This window comes from Apaloderma vittatum, unplaced genomic scaffold (assembly GCF_000703405.1).
Source record: "Apaloderma vittatum isolate BGI_N311 unplaced genomic scaffold, ASM70340v1 scaffold35700, whole genome shotgun sequence".
In the NCBI taxonomy this organism is placed as follows: domain Eukaryota; kingdom Metazoa; phylum Chordata; class Aves; order Trogoniformes; family Trogonidae; genus Apaloderma; species Apaloderma vittatum.
The window spans coordinates 1-12,919 of NW_009694565.1; the positions used below are offsets into that span (position 1 = coordinate 1).

The 12,919-nt window shown below is 45.7% G+C and overlaps 1 protein-coding gene across 1 annotated transcript in view; it reads left to right on the plus strand.

Moving 5' to 3' along the window:
• The first annotated feature begins 2,742 nt into the window (after positions 1-2,742).
• PRPF39 (pre-mRNA processing factor 39) overlaps positions 2,743-12,919 on the plus strand; it is a 10,921-nt gene continuing 744 nt past the window's right edge. Inside the window, exons 1-12 of the mRNA XM_009867983.1 lie at positions 2,743-3,072; positions 3,345-3,470; positions 4,111-4,229; positions 4,996-5,163; positions 5,917-6,082; positions 6,702-6,809; positions 8,553-8,717; positions 9,036-9,162; positions 9,256-9,524; positions 10,106-10,290; positions 11,601-11,675; positions 12,241-12,361. Coding sequence (XP_009866285.1) covers positions 2,743-3,072; positions 3,345-3,470; positions 4,111-4,229; positions 4,996-5,163; positions 5,917-6,082; positions 6,702-6,809; positions 8,553-8,717; positions 9,036-9,162; positions 9,256-9,524; positions 10,106-10,290; positions 11,601-11,675; positions 12,241-12,361 — 1,959 coding nt within the window. The remainder of the gene's footprint in view (positions 3,073-3,344; positions 3,471-4,110; positions 4,230-4,995; positions 5,164-5,916; positions 6,083-6,701; positions 6,810-8,552; positions 8,718-9,035; positions 9,163-9,255; positions 9,525-10,105; positions 10,291-11,600; positions 11,676-12,240; positions 12,362-12,919) is intronic.

Here is a 12,919-nt window from a genome sequence, read left to right on the forward strand (position 1 = left end):
CTGGGAGAGCCGGGCAGGGCGGGAGGTGAGGCGTGCAATTGCTCGCCGATGCCTGTTTTCCTGGGCGCTTTCCATCAGTTCGTTCGTATTTATAAACGCCGGTATCACGCGGAGTGAGCGCTTAGTTGGGACGAGCTGGATCATACATGTTAACGTGAATTTTTTAAAACTAGTGCGTGTAGCTGTGTGACACGCTTATGAGTTATTTAGCCCGAGGGACGTGAAAGCTCCCGGAATGAAGCTGCTCCGTTCCGTGGCTGGCTGTGCTGGATGTGTCAGCGGCGCCTCCGCTGCCTCCGGGGAAGGGCGCCTCCGCTGCCTCCGGGACAGGCCTGTCGCCCGTCCTCTTCGCTCACTGCCGGAGCTTGGGCTGTTGTAGAGCGCCTGGAAGCAAACGGTCGAGCTGAGTTTTAGATTCTGTTGGAACGCTTGCGTGCAGAGGTGATCCAGCTTCTCCCTCTTCTCTTTTCTCCCTCCCCCTAATCTGAAGACAGCTAGAATAGGGGGGGGTTGCTTTTTAAGCTGGAATACGTCTTATGAATTAGCTAGAGGGGAAAAGTGTCTGTGAAATATCAGAATAAGTTTAGATCAGTAAATTACTGCGTGCTTGAAAGCCATAGCATTAGCTCTGTCAAATTTTAGAGCTGTACATATTCTCCAAACAGGTTTTTTTTTCATTTGTTGGGGCTGCTGTTTGCACTCTTACATCTTGATTTTATAATCTTTAAGCTCTGAGCGGTAGCAGCTGTTTCTATTACACGGCTTTGAGTGTTTCACTGATAAAGGCAGGGCAGTAGTGCTTTGATATTTAATTTCTTAACTTTTAATTTATGTTTATTCTGAAAATCGATGTTGAGGATGCATCTGCAGCACTCACTAAAGAAACCAGCTTTTGCTGTAGGCTTTCTGGAGAGGCCCAAGGTGTGGGGAAGAACTGGTCATTAGCGAAATAAATTGCTCTTCTTGCACAAGCACCCTCTTTTCCTGTAGAACATAAGCACGATAGTACTCTGCAGAGTCACATCATGTTTGTGTGACTTTTAAAGGGCATGAACTGTTCATCATGACACACGGCTACTGTACAAAGCTACAAAATTATGAACTATTTACCTTAAAGGAAAGCAGTTGTATTTACGTGATTGCCAGGTAATGCATACAATGGAGAATAGAAGTAATTACTTTGAAAAAGTAGTTATTAAGAAACTTGCAGAGCAGACCTCGTGAGCCTTTTAGCACTGTGCCCGAGGTGCTTGGCTTGGTGGACTCCTCAGAGAACAGGAACCGTTACCTCATGTGTTGATGCTGCTGGAGAGAGGCTATAGAGAGTTTTCCTTATTCCCCTCCACTACATTGCTGACAGTTGATTGGTGTATTGGTTGAGGTGGAAGCAAGTGATCTGTTTGTTCTTCAGGCTTCCAGTGTGAAAGATTTCTGGAGAAACAGAGCAGGGTAGGGACTGTTAAAATGTTAAACTTACTTTCCATCTCCTGTGAGGAGCACCGAAGGGAAATAGGAGTGACGGTTGCTATGGTGCACTCACATTCTTCATCTACAATAGATTCGTGGCTAAGAGCTCTTGTGTTTTGCCTGGGCGCTGCGTTCCCCAGAACCTGTGAACCTAGGCTGAGGTTGGAGATTCGGTGAACGCTGCATGCCTGGGCTGCAGGTGGTGGGGCTGAGGCGGGCGATCTGAGTGGCAGGGACCTGTGTTTGCGGAGGACGGTGAAGAGGAGGAGGAGGGCAGGGCCAGGCAGTGGCATTTGGCAGGAAGATCAAAGCGGAGAGTGGGAGGGAGATGGAGTCTGTCCCAAGGGGCAGGAGGGAGCGCCCCGGTGTGCAGGGTGTGCACGCGAGTGAGCGGCCGTGTGAGGGGCCAGCCAAAGTGTCCCATGTGGCCCTCTGGTGCTCACTGGTTTGTACAGAGATCATTAACATGGAGTGGGTCTAGCACGGGTGGTGATTCTTTCCTTGGCAGAGTTATCGCATAAGGCAGTTCAGCTAGATGTTGAGGGTGTGTCGTAACATCTATTTATTTTGCTGAGAAGTTGCTGGTTTGTACTAAGTATAGAATCCTGGAATGGTCTAGGTTGGAAGGGACCTCAGAGATCATCTCATCCAAGCCCCTGCCATGGGCAGGGATGCCCTTAACCAGCCCAGGTTGCTCAAGGCCTCATCCAGCCTGGCCTTGAACACCTCCAGGGAGGGGGCAGCCACAACTTCTCTGGACAATTTATTCCAGAGTCTTGCCAGCCTCGTACTGAAGAATTTCTTCCTAAGGTCCAGTCTAAATCTATTCTTTAACTTAAATCCATTTCCCCTTGTCCTGTTGCTGGACACCCTTGTCAAAAGTCCCTCCCCAGCCTCCCTGCAGGTTCCCTTCAGGTATTGGAGGAGAACTGAATAAATTTAAATCTATTTGGAATAAGCTTCCGCTGGACTCTCACAGGAAAACTGTACCGCTTCACTTTTATACCTCCTTATCTGCTTGTGATAGTTTTTTTAGAAAAACCACAATCCTTTGTACTTGCAGGTGTTAAAATATGTGACTCCTACCAGTGTTTTTAAAATTGCGAATAAGGCTCATGTGTGAAGCAGATCTAATTGCTGAAGGTTTGTGTGAAATACATGGAGGCCTGAAGCACTTGGGAGACTTTTGGCTGATAATTCACCCCCAAGTTCTGCTTGAATCTTCGCAGATACTGAGTCCTCTTGTTTCTGCAGGAAATATCAGTAACCTCAGCCATGGAGAGCGCAGAGAATACAGAGGAGGAGAAGCCGACTGTAAGCAATGACAGCACAGACAATGGCACCGAAACGGTGACGGAGGAGCAGCAGATGGACTTCAGTACAGAAATCATGAGTGTAACTGAGATGGAACAGTCGCCTGATAGTTCCCCGGACTTGAATGAAGAGAACATGCAGGAGAGTGAAATTACAAATATCGAAAGTTTACAGACATCGGACATTGAGACCTGCTTCCCTCTGGATTTTGACAAGTTCTGGAAAGTGGTAGAGGACAATCCCCAGGATTTCACAGGATGGGTGTATCTGCTACAGTATGTGGAGCAGGAGGTTAGTACATGCCCCCTTTATCCTTAGCCTTCCAGAAATAAACAACGGAAACCAAAACAAGTCATGGGTATTGCAGTGACAGTTCTGGAACTGCACATCAGGCTTTCATAAATAGTGTTTTAAGACAGTTGCCCTTGCTGGTGTCGTCAGCAGAGATCACAGAATCAACCCGATGGTTTGTAAGACAACGTTAAAACCATAATTGATTTTAAAATAACGTGAACCTTTTCTTAACAAAAAGATTCATGGCTTTTATTGTGCGTTTCTTGCAGAACCACTTACCAGCGGCCAGGAAAGCGTTTGACAGGTTTTTCACACATTATCCATACTGCTATGGATATTGGAAAAAATACGCGGACCTCGAGAAGCGCCACGACAACGTGAAGCAGTCGGATGAGGTATGTAGGTAGCTGGGCGCAGCTGTTACCATCGGTCCTGTTAGCCAAATAATGACTAACCTCCTGCAAGTCATTTGGCTGCCAGTACCTGCCATGTATGGTCAGGTTTGTAGGGATTTTGTTTGCACTTGTCACGTCTGTGGCAATTGTAGCTAATGTTTTCTCTCTTTGTTGGCAGGTGCGTTAAACCTCTACAGTTTGTCAAGCTTTGCAGTGCAAGCCTCTGTATTACACTGCAGCTTAACAAGTAGGGCAGGGCTTTTCTGTCACTTACATTTATTACTCATTTTCAAAACAATATAGTTGGTTTGCTGGTCACAATTGCTACATCTTATTGCATTTTTGGTCAGACGCTGTCAATGATGCTCTAATGGGTCTGTGCCCTATGGTCTGTACCCCAAAGCCTGCCCACACAACCTGGTCAGAATGCAGGGACCGCTGCGCTTTGAAGATCAAGACTCTGCACGTGGAGATCAGAACATTGCCATGTTCTATCCAACCTCCACCCAAATGGTAATGGTAGATTATTTAAACAAAATTCCAGTAATTAGTATTTCTAAGGTTCACCGGATAACACAGTGTTGCCTCTCTATTAGGACGCCATTAACTATTTGAAGTACAGTCCACGTTCTCTTCTTAGGTTTATCGCAGAGGGCTTCAGGCAATTCCTCTTAGTGTTGATCTTTGGATACATTATATAAACTTCTTAAAGGAGACCTTGGACCCTGCTGATCCTGAAACTAACACTACTATTCGAGGGTAAGTCGAAAGAAGACCCAGTGGTATGAGAAGCCAGTTTTACTTTAGCAGGGTAGTCAGATGGAAGTGTTTGAGCTAAGGGGCAAGCTGGGAGCAGCCCATGGTTGCTGTAAGGACTTTTAAGAGATGGTGGAGACCAATTGCAGAGGAAGGGGTAGACAATGCAACGTCGCACAGTGGTCACAAGTTGTGACTTGAGAGCTTCAGACTAGTGATTAGGAAAAGCTTTGTGCAGTGCTGGAACAGGTTCCCCAGAGAACTCTTGGAGTTTAATTCCTTGGAGATTTTCAGGGTATGACTAGAACGTGGCCAACCTCATGTGCTGCTGGCAGTGGTCCTCATTAGAGTGGGAGGCTGGACTAAAGTTAGGTCTGAAACCTGAATTGAACTTCTAACTGAAGCAGCTCCTAGCTGTGTGGTTGGTGCATAGCTTTCGTGTGCTGTTAAAGTAATGGGTTTGGAATCTTTATAGGATAGAAGTGGTGAAGATGGTGTGTTTTCCTAATGTGTTGCATTCCCACAAGTAGCATTTTCTGTTGCCTTTATCTGTTCTCTTGTGGTAGTGCTGGAGAAAGAAAAAGTGAGTGCAAGCTTTCTGAATTTCTGGAGATCTTGCTGCAGATATCTAGAAGATACTTTGAGGAATTCCAGTAAATAATATGAGCATGGTTGCAAGTAAATGAGGATGCTCATAATCTGAATGAGAGCCAGAACTTTACTTCTTTGTTTGTCCAGAAACAAGCGTAAAATTATTTTCATTTTTCAGAGCCTATGAACATGCAGTCTTAGCTGCTGGGACAGATTTCCGTTCTGACAGACTCTGGGAAATGTATATAAACTGGGAAAATGATCAGGGAAACCTAAGGGAAGTTACATCCATCTATGACCGCATCCTTGGAATCCCAACGCAGCTCTACAGTCATCACTTCCAGAGGTAAAGAGAAAACAGACTTTTAGTTAATGCTATAAATTTCTTAAGCACACACTAATCTAATTCTATAAATGTGAAAATGTTCACTTGAACAACAAGAATGTGAAATAGTTGCTTATTTTATATACATAATCATGTACTCGTACAGTTTGTCTGATTGTTTCAAAGTACCAATACACATTTTAGGAGTTTGGTTTTAGATAAATTCACAAACTCTGCTACGGAATGGAGGAAGGCCATGGAATTGTGAGGAAGAAGAGAGGATGTCTTGGAAAACTCAGAATCGATGAACTTTTAATTCCTCAGGCAGTGCTCCTGTTTGATGAAATACGAAAGAGAAATACTTGATTTGGTTTTACGTAGCAGAATTCTGTATTAATGTGGAGAGATTGATAGGGAATCAGAAACCGTAGTTAAGTTATGCAGTGGTCCTCCCCATAACTTCGACAGATCTTCTGGTTTCTGAAATGAAAGTATCTTCGTCTAAAACTGCTCTTGGCCTTTGCTGCCAATGTTATATGGCAAGTGGTCTGTCTTTGCCGCTGAACTTGGTCATCCTTTCGTTTCTCTTTGAAATCTGAAGCTTTTGAAGTGTGGCGTGTAGCAGAAGTTGTGTTTCGTGTTGTCAGAAGTTTCATTCTTGGTGTTGCTCCAGATAGATAATCCCACTAGGGTTTATTGCTGTGCTCTGGTTAGGCAGAGTACTGCAACCTGGGAGCATCCAGTTTGCGTTGCCGTATTTCTAACTGTCCTTAGATTTAAAGAACATATCCAGAACAACTTGCCTCGAGACTTCCTGACTACCGAGCAGTTTGTTCAGCTGCGCAGAGAACTGGCATCTGTGAACGGCCACAGCGGGGAGGAGGCACAGCCTGGAGATGACCTGCCCTCTGGTACAGAAGACATAACTGACCCTGCCAAGGTACGGATGCAGAGGATGCTCGGAGCCTTACTCCGTGGCTGGAAGAGGAGTTCCTTGGCAGGCTGTTGAGCGTAGCTCTAGCTGAGGTGTTCCCGTAGTTCTCTTGCGCATCATTGCTCTTGGGCTCCTGTGAGAGCTGCTCTTGTCTATGGGATGTGCCTTTCTGGTGTTTTCATTGGTGTTAAAGAAATGGAGTTTAAAAATCAAAGCAGTGATATACAAAACTTGAGGGGTGAATAATGATCGTTGCAGACTAACGGATTAGGAACTGGGGTTTGTGGCCTTCAAAGATTTGTGAAAACTTGGAGCTGTGCAAGGGAATTGCCGACTGTGCAGATGTACTCATACTGAAACCAGTTTGGCTTAGATCTAAATTCAACTTTAACCTCAATCATCTTTAGCATCAAAGCAAAACTTCAGACAGAACCCAGTTCAGCTGGGTTGCATGAGGGGCCGAGGCACCGCCGGGGCAGTATCCCACCCCTCCGCGGGCTGGTGAGGGTAACATTTAATGCATCCGTGGCGCTTTGAATTTACCCGTGTTACTGTCATCGTAAACTGCACTGACAAAGGTGATGTGGTGTCTGCCTGTGTTACATTTTTTACAATTATGTTTTAGCTAATCACTGAGATAGAAAACATGAGGCACAGAATCATTGAGATTCATCAAGAAATGTTTAACCACAATGAACATGAAGTCAGTAAAAGGTGGACGTTTGAAGAAGCGGTAAGTTTGGTTTTTCTCTGTTTCAAACGTCAGCCTGGCACCTCGGAACCTTGAGTAACAGTTCGGCCCTGTGATTCTAACTGTCGTGGGGCTTGGAGCAAAAACCGAGTTTCACTTCTCTGCCGGTTTTCTTGTGAAAAGGCAACTTGAGAGGTCAGCTCTGTTACCTGACGATGTAAAAATCTTTCATCGGTATCTGGAGGGAGGCAAGGTTCTGTGTTGGGTACTGGGCAGTCTTTAAACACGTGTGTGAAGTGCTCTAGGGGTCAGTGCTGCCGTGGGCAGCTGGGCTCTTGCAGAATGCATGAAGCGGGGATGGAGGTAATTCTAGTTGAAAAGGAAAGTCTGTCCTGAAAGGAGAACGAAGTAGCTGTCGTAACATGCAGCTCCTAGGTATAACACATTGAGAATGATCACTTAAACTCATCTTTTGATGAGTGCAAATACAGAACTACTTCTGCATAGAATTAAGTTTGGTTACTTTTGAAAAAGGAACCTGGATTTTATTTCTGTCTTTTTCTTGATTTCTTCTTTTCTTCCTGGCAAATACCATACTGTGTAACATGGTTCTGGTTAAGTAGGGGAGGCTCAAATATGCTGGTGTGTTGTGGAGAACGGTTACAGAGTTTAAGTGTTCTCGGCTCGCGAAGCCTTAGGCTACAAATTTATAAAACGGAGAAGAATGCTAAAACTGTGGACACGCTGGAGGAAACGTGTGAGAGAGGGTGTCCTCCCTTAATGCGTGCCTTTGCTACCAAGAGAGTATCTCTGCTCTGTAGATACCGGCGTGTTGGATCTGTGAGGCATTTGAAATGCGAGGGACAGAAATGAGTTAGAGAGGCACCAGGCGTCACGTGAGCGATGGAGATTGCTCAGACCTGGTTTCCTTTATCTTAGCAGGGACAGTGTACCTGTGGCTTTGTCATAGGGAAGTGTCGAGTTCTCCAGTAGAGTTGGGTGAGGAGTACGAAGGGACTGATTGGCTTTAAATTTCAGGTGGCCTTGAAGAAAATAACTAGGGAGTAATGTTCAGTTAAGTTCTTTATCCACTTACATGGAGGTCTGACACGATATTGCAGAACTGGAGAGGTGATTGGGTTAAGTTAAAGATTTAGCAAGAAAATGCAGAAGATCTTTGGAAGGGTGCTTTGCTGTGTCTAGTTCAAAGCAATGCTTAAACTTTCTGTGCTGAGCTCTGTCCTGCCCAGCTCCTCTTGTAGTCACCAGCAGACACGCGAGCCTATCATCTCCTGGAATTACAGCTTCGTGTAAATATTTAATATGAAGTTCGGTTCAATGTTCTTTCCTTTCCATGATTCTCAACCGAATTTGGAATTTAATTTGTAGGAGCGCGCTAGTGCAGCAGTAAGTGTGGTAGCTGGCTCTGTGTGCGTGTGTGGGCAATGCCCATCGCTGCTCACAGCGTCCCCGTTACGCTGTGACCGTGGGTTTGCGAGGGAGGAGCTGCCCTGAGTACTTTCTCAGCCTCTGCAAACATTTGCCCTCGGAGTGCTTTCTAGAAAAGCAAGTTACCGGCCTTGGATGTAACCATCAGCAGCATCTCTCCATCAGTGCTTGAGTAACCCCAGCAGAGTAGTTTGAGTGGGCAGTGACGTGTCGTTCTGAACTGCCGTTCGGTCAAAGGGTGTTACCTGAGCGATGTGGGGCTGTTTAGCTGGGGTTTTTTAAGCAACTTGGTGGCGTGCTGCTTGGTCACCAGCTGCCGTGCTGTGACTCTTGCAGATAAGGAGGCCTTACTTCCACGTAAAACCTCTGGAGAAAATTCAGCTGAAAAACTGGAAAGAGTACTTAGAGTTCGAGATAGAAAACGGCACTCACGAGCGAGTTGTGGTCCTCTTTGAACGATGTGTTATTTCATGTGCCCTCTATGAGGACTTCTGGATTAAGGTAAGGGAAGTGGTTCACCACCTGCCTCCTACCGATTGCATACCTTGACCTAGTGACTAACCTTTTGTACTCTTGTGGAACGTTGTTCATCTATAACTATATCTGTTGCATTAGGAGATGGTCTGCTTGCAACCAGATTTGACTGCTGCATATGCCAACTTCGTTGCCTCTCTACGTCCTTCCTTACAGAAACTAGTCTAGTGGTTCAATAAAGGTGCTGAATGGGTTTAAACACAAAGAATTTTATCGCTCTGTCATGTTTCGAAAGACAAGTCCAAGCTTTAAATTCTTCAATCTCTGCTCTGTTTTCAACTATAGTATGCCAAATACATGGAGAATCATAGTATTGAAGGAGTGAGGCATGTCTACAGCAGGGCTTGCACAATACACCTCCCTAAGAAACCCATGGTTCACATGCTGTGGGCAGCCTTTGAGGAGCAGCAGGGTAAGAGCACCGTTAGTTTTGGCTGGGAGGGATGCTGGTTGGCCGAGGCTGTTGGATGGCTCCTATCTTAAAGCGTCTTCACCGGTGTTTTAGGCAACATCGATGAAGCCAGAAGAATCTTGAAAACGTTCGAAGAGTGTATTCTAGGGCTAGCAATGATTCGCTTGCGAAGAGTAAGCTTAGAACGCAGACACGGGAACATGGAGGAAGCCGAACACCTGCTCGAAGAGGCTGTTAGGAATGCCAAGTCAATTAGCGAGTCGTCGTTCTATGCCATCAAATTAGCTCGACATCTCTTCAAAGTACAGAAAAACCTCCCAAAGGCAAGAAAAGTGCTGTCAGAAGCCATAGAAATTGACAAAGTATGTGTTCCCTCTTTGCTGTATTAAAAAAAAAAATCCTGGTATTTTTCTCTCTTTCTGAAGCATTTCTTTTCAAAATAAGGCAACAATGATGACAGGAGTTGTACCTGTACGTAATGTTTCATTACTACATGGAGACACCAGTCCCTCTAAACTGATGTTGCTGTATTTGCAGCTTGCAAATCTGCAAGTGCGCTGCCTTTTTTTCTTGGTTTCCCCATCAGAATCACAATGTGCTTCATACCTTCCTTCTTCCTTCGTAGAATCGTAAATGTTACAGGTGCGTTCAGGTCTCAGGATGAGCAGAATTGATTGTTTTGTAGAACCACAGTAATATTTGGCACTCACATGCTGTTAGCTGGGTTAGCAAAGTGTGACATCTGCTTCTGCAGCAGTTAGATCCCTTTGAGTCTTTAATTGTCAAAGGAGCTGGGTCAGAGATGACCGATGTAGAAATAAAATCTTGTTATTGATGGTTTTAGCAGATATTTATGATGTAAATATAATTTCTGGTAGATACGCGTTCAGCATGAAATACCTTAACGTGTCCAATGTACAACTCAGATACGTCTTTTGCGCAGGAAAATACAAAACTGTATCTCAACTTGCTGGAAATGGAGTACAGTGGCGACCTCAAGCAAAACGAAGAGAACATCTTGAGCTGTTTTGATAAGGCCGTCAATGGCGCGTTGTCTATAAAAATGAGGATTACGTTTTCTCAGCGAAAAGTGGAATTTCTGGAAGACTTTGGTTCTGATGTAAACAAGTAAGATGTAATCTGTGCCGTGGTCACCCAGAGTGCTGGTGGCAGCGGTGGGGAAGGGGTACGGCTGGCGGCACCCGTCCAGTTCTTGCTTTTGTGCCGTCGGCTCCTTCATGAGGGAGAGCTGTTTTGGAAACCAACTTCCTGTTTTTACATGGGAATATTGTGTTAGAAGTTTATCCTTTTTTTTTCTGAACTACCTAACACCTCCTAGAGCAAAACTCTGCTGCCGGTAACTTCTTTCTGTAGTTTTCTCTTGCTGAGTTTTGCAAAGGAGAACGAGTGTGAAGTGCTTTGTGACACAGCACAAAGTGATTTCAGCCTCCGAACCCTGGGAGGTGCTGCTTGAAGTTTCCAAATGCCCGTGTTGATGTTTTGGTGTTCAGAAGCACTAACAGTGCTGTGCACTTGGCGGGAGGAGCAGATACTGGAAGTGCAACTCTTCAATTAAATACTAGATATATTTATTTCCTCTCAACTCTCCATTGTACAGCAAGCTCTTGGTTTTATTTATGTTTGTGGCTAATTAACCTGGTAAGACTACCCACGAGTTAGTTTTTCTGCTTGGTATGTCCTCCGTTTCTCCTGACGCTGCCCATGCTGCCTGCGCGGCAGCCGAGCGATGCTGGTGCAGGATCCCAGACAGGCCCCACAGAATGAAGTTTTCAGTTCCCTAAGAACACTAGAGCTCAGAATAAGGACAAGAAAGAAGTACAATATTCTGCAATATTGGCAGAAGCGGCTGTTTTCAAGTGGTGCCTTGCAAGCTGTGGTGTGCCGTGCGTGACCTGGGTTTTAGTTCTGTCTGGGAATTCTGGCCGGGACTCTCGTGCTACATTAAATGAACTTTTGAGAAAAGGCTGTAGGTGCTACTTTTTGGAATTGTTATAATTTTGTGTAATACTCATTGCCAGTATTTAAAGGAACATTGATTCCTAAATTCCGATGCTGCTGGGGACGGCATCACCCCGCAGCCGAGGGAGTGCAGCTGCTGGAAGGAGCGGCTGCATCACACACAAGTTTTCTGAAACTCATTTATAACAGAATTTGGTGACAGAACTGCCTTAAGTGTGGTAGAAGTTGAGCGAGTTGGGAATTTCTGCACTAATAGAAGATTCTTCACTAGACGCTGTGGGATCAGATGAAGTTGTCTGGCTTTCCCATCTTCACAGTGAATCCCTGACTAAAATTTGATTACGACTGAGTTTGGTTCACAATGTTTTTGTGCTTTTACTGTTCAAAGTAGGCGTTTTAAAATGGTTGTGAAGAAAGCAAACAAACTATGAACAAACTTTACTTTTTGTCTCCTTCAGGCTTTTGGATGCCTACGATGAACACCAAGCACTTCTGAAGGAGCAGGATTCTTTGAAAAGGAGAGCGGAGAACGGGTAGGGATTCTGCCTTAGCGTGTGACTAACGGACTGGAGCTGCAGCGTAGGGGGCTGGAACTGCACTGAGCTGTAGCTGATACACAGCGCGTTGCAAATGCTTTAAAAATAATTCAGAGAACGATCTCTGAGAGCGGGGGTTTTATTTTTCTTTAATCTGGATATACGTATGTACATATTTCAGCTTTAAACCTACTGCTTGCAAGAGCAACATCACTGAGTTTTTTTAATCACTTGAAGTATAAACTGAATAGGGCTGTGCCGTTGGCTAAAATCCTGGGAAACACATTTATAGGTAAATAACTTTTGGGGGTTACGTTTCACAGAAAAACTAAACAGTACTGGTGCTCTACGGAGAAACACGCTTCTGCTGTCTCAGTTTGAGCACCAGCACACTTCAAAACCAGCCTCTTGTTCTGAAGCACAACGTGCTGCTGTGCTCCACATCAAATTCCATGACCCTCTTTGGACAGGGCACCAAGTCTGGAAACTTGATTTACTCTTACCCCTTGTAACGCTTGAGGTACCTTGAGGTACCGCTCACAGGCGTCTCTTAACTTCACAGGTCAGAGGATCCGGATGAGAAGAAGATGCTGACAGACGACCCAACTTTGGCGTCAGCCCAGATGATGGATGGTGACATGCAGGTCAATCAGGCAGCGTACAACTACAACGCCTGGTACCAGGTAGGCACAAGCTTGCTCTCTTCACTGAATGGGCACGTTCCAAGCACTCACCCCCCCCGCTGGGGCGCTCCCCCCACTTTATCTATGGGGTCAACTGGTGAGGAAACCTTGGAGCACAAACTTAGCTCCTGTGTTTGTCGATTCCCCTTTGGCCTGTTCAGAAGTGTCAAGCACTCCTCTGTGGTGTAGGGCGAGGAGGAGCGGAGCTGTTGGGTGCGGAAGTGTTTTACTCGAGGATGCCAGTTCAATGTGCATTCCATCTACAACTTGTAGTTGCTGTAACGCCTTGGTGTGGGTTCTGCTGCCCCGGTACGCAGTGCGTGCACTGCCAGGCTGGTCAGGAGCGGGTCTCTGGGGCTGTTCTCATGTGGTGCTTCATTTTGTCCCCTGGAGCGGCACAAAGAGTGAATCGGCGCTATCATACCTGGGTTTCCTCTTCCTGCTCGTGGCAGCAGCAGCCTCCAGCACGTACCCTCCTCTGGGCTGACAGGCCGTGCTGTGCTCTGCTTGCCCTGGGGCGCTGCAGGGAGGAAGTTTCTTGGTGCTGGTCTCTGCCAG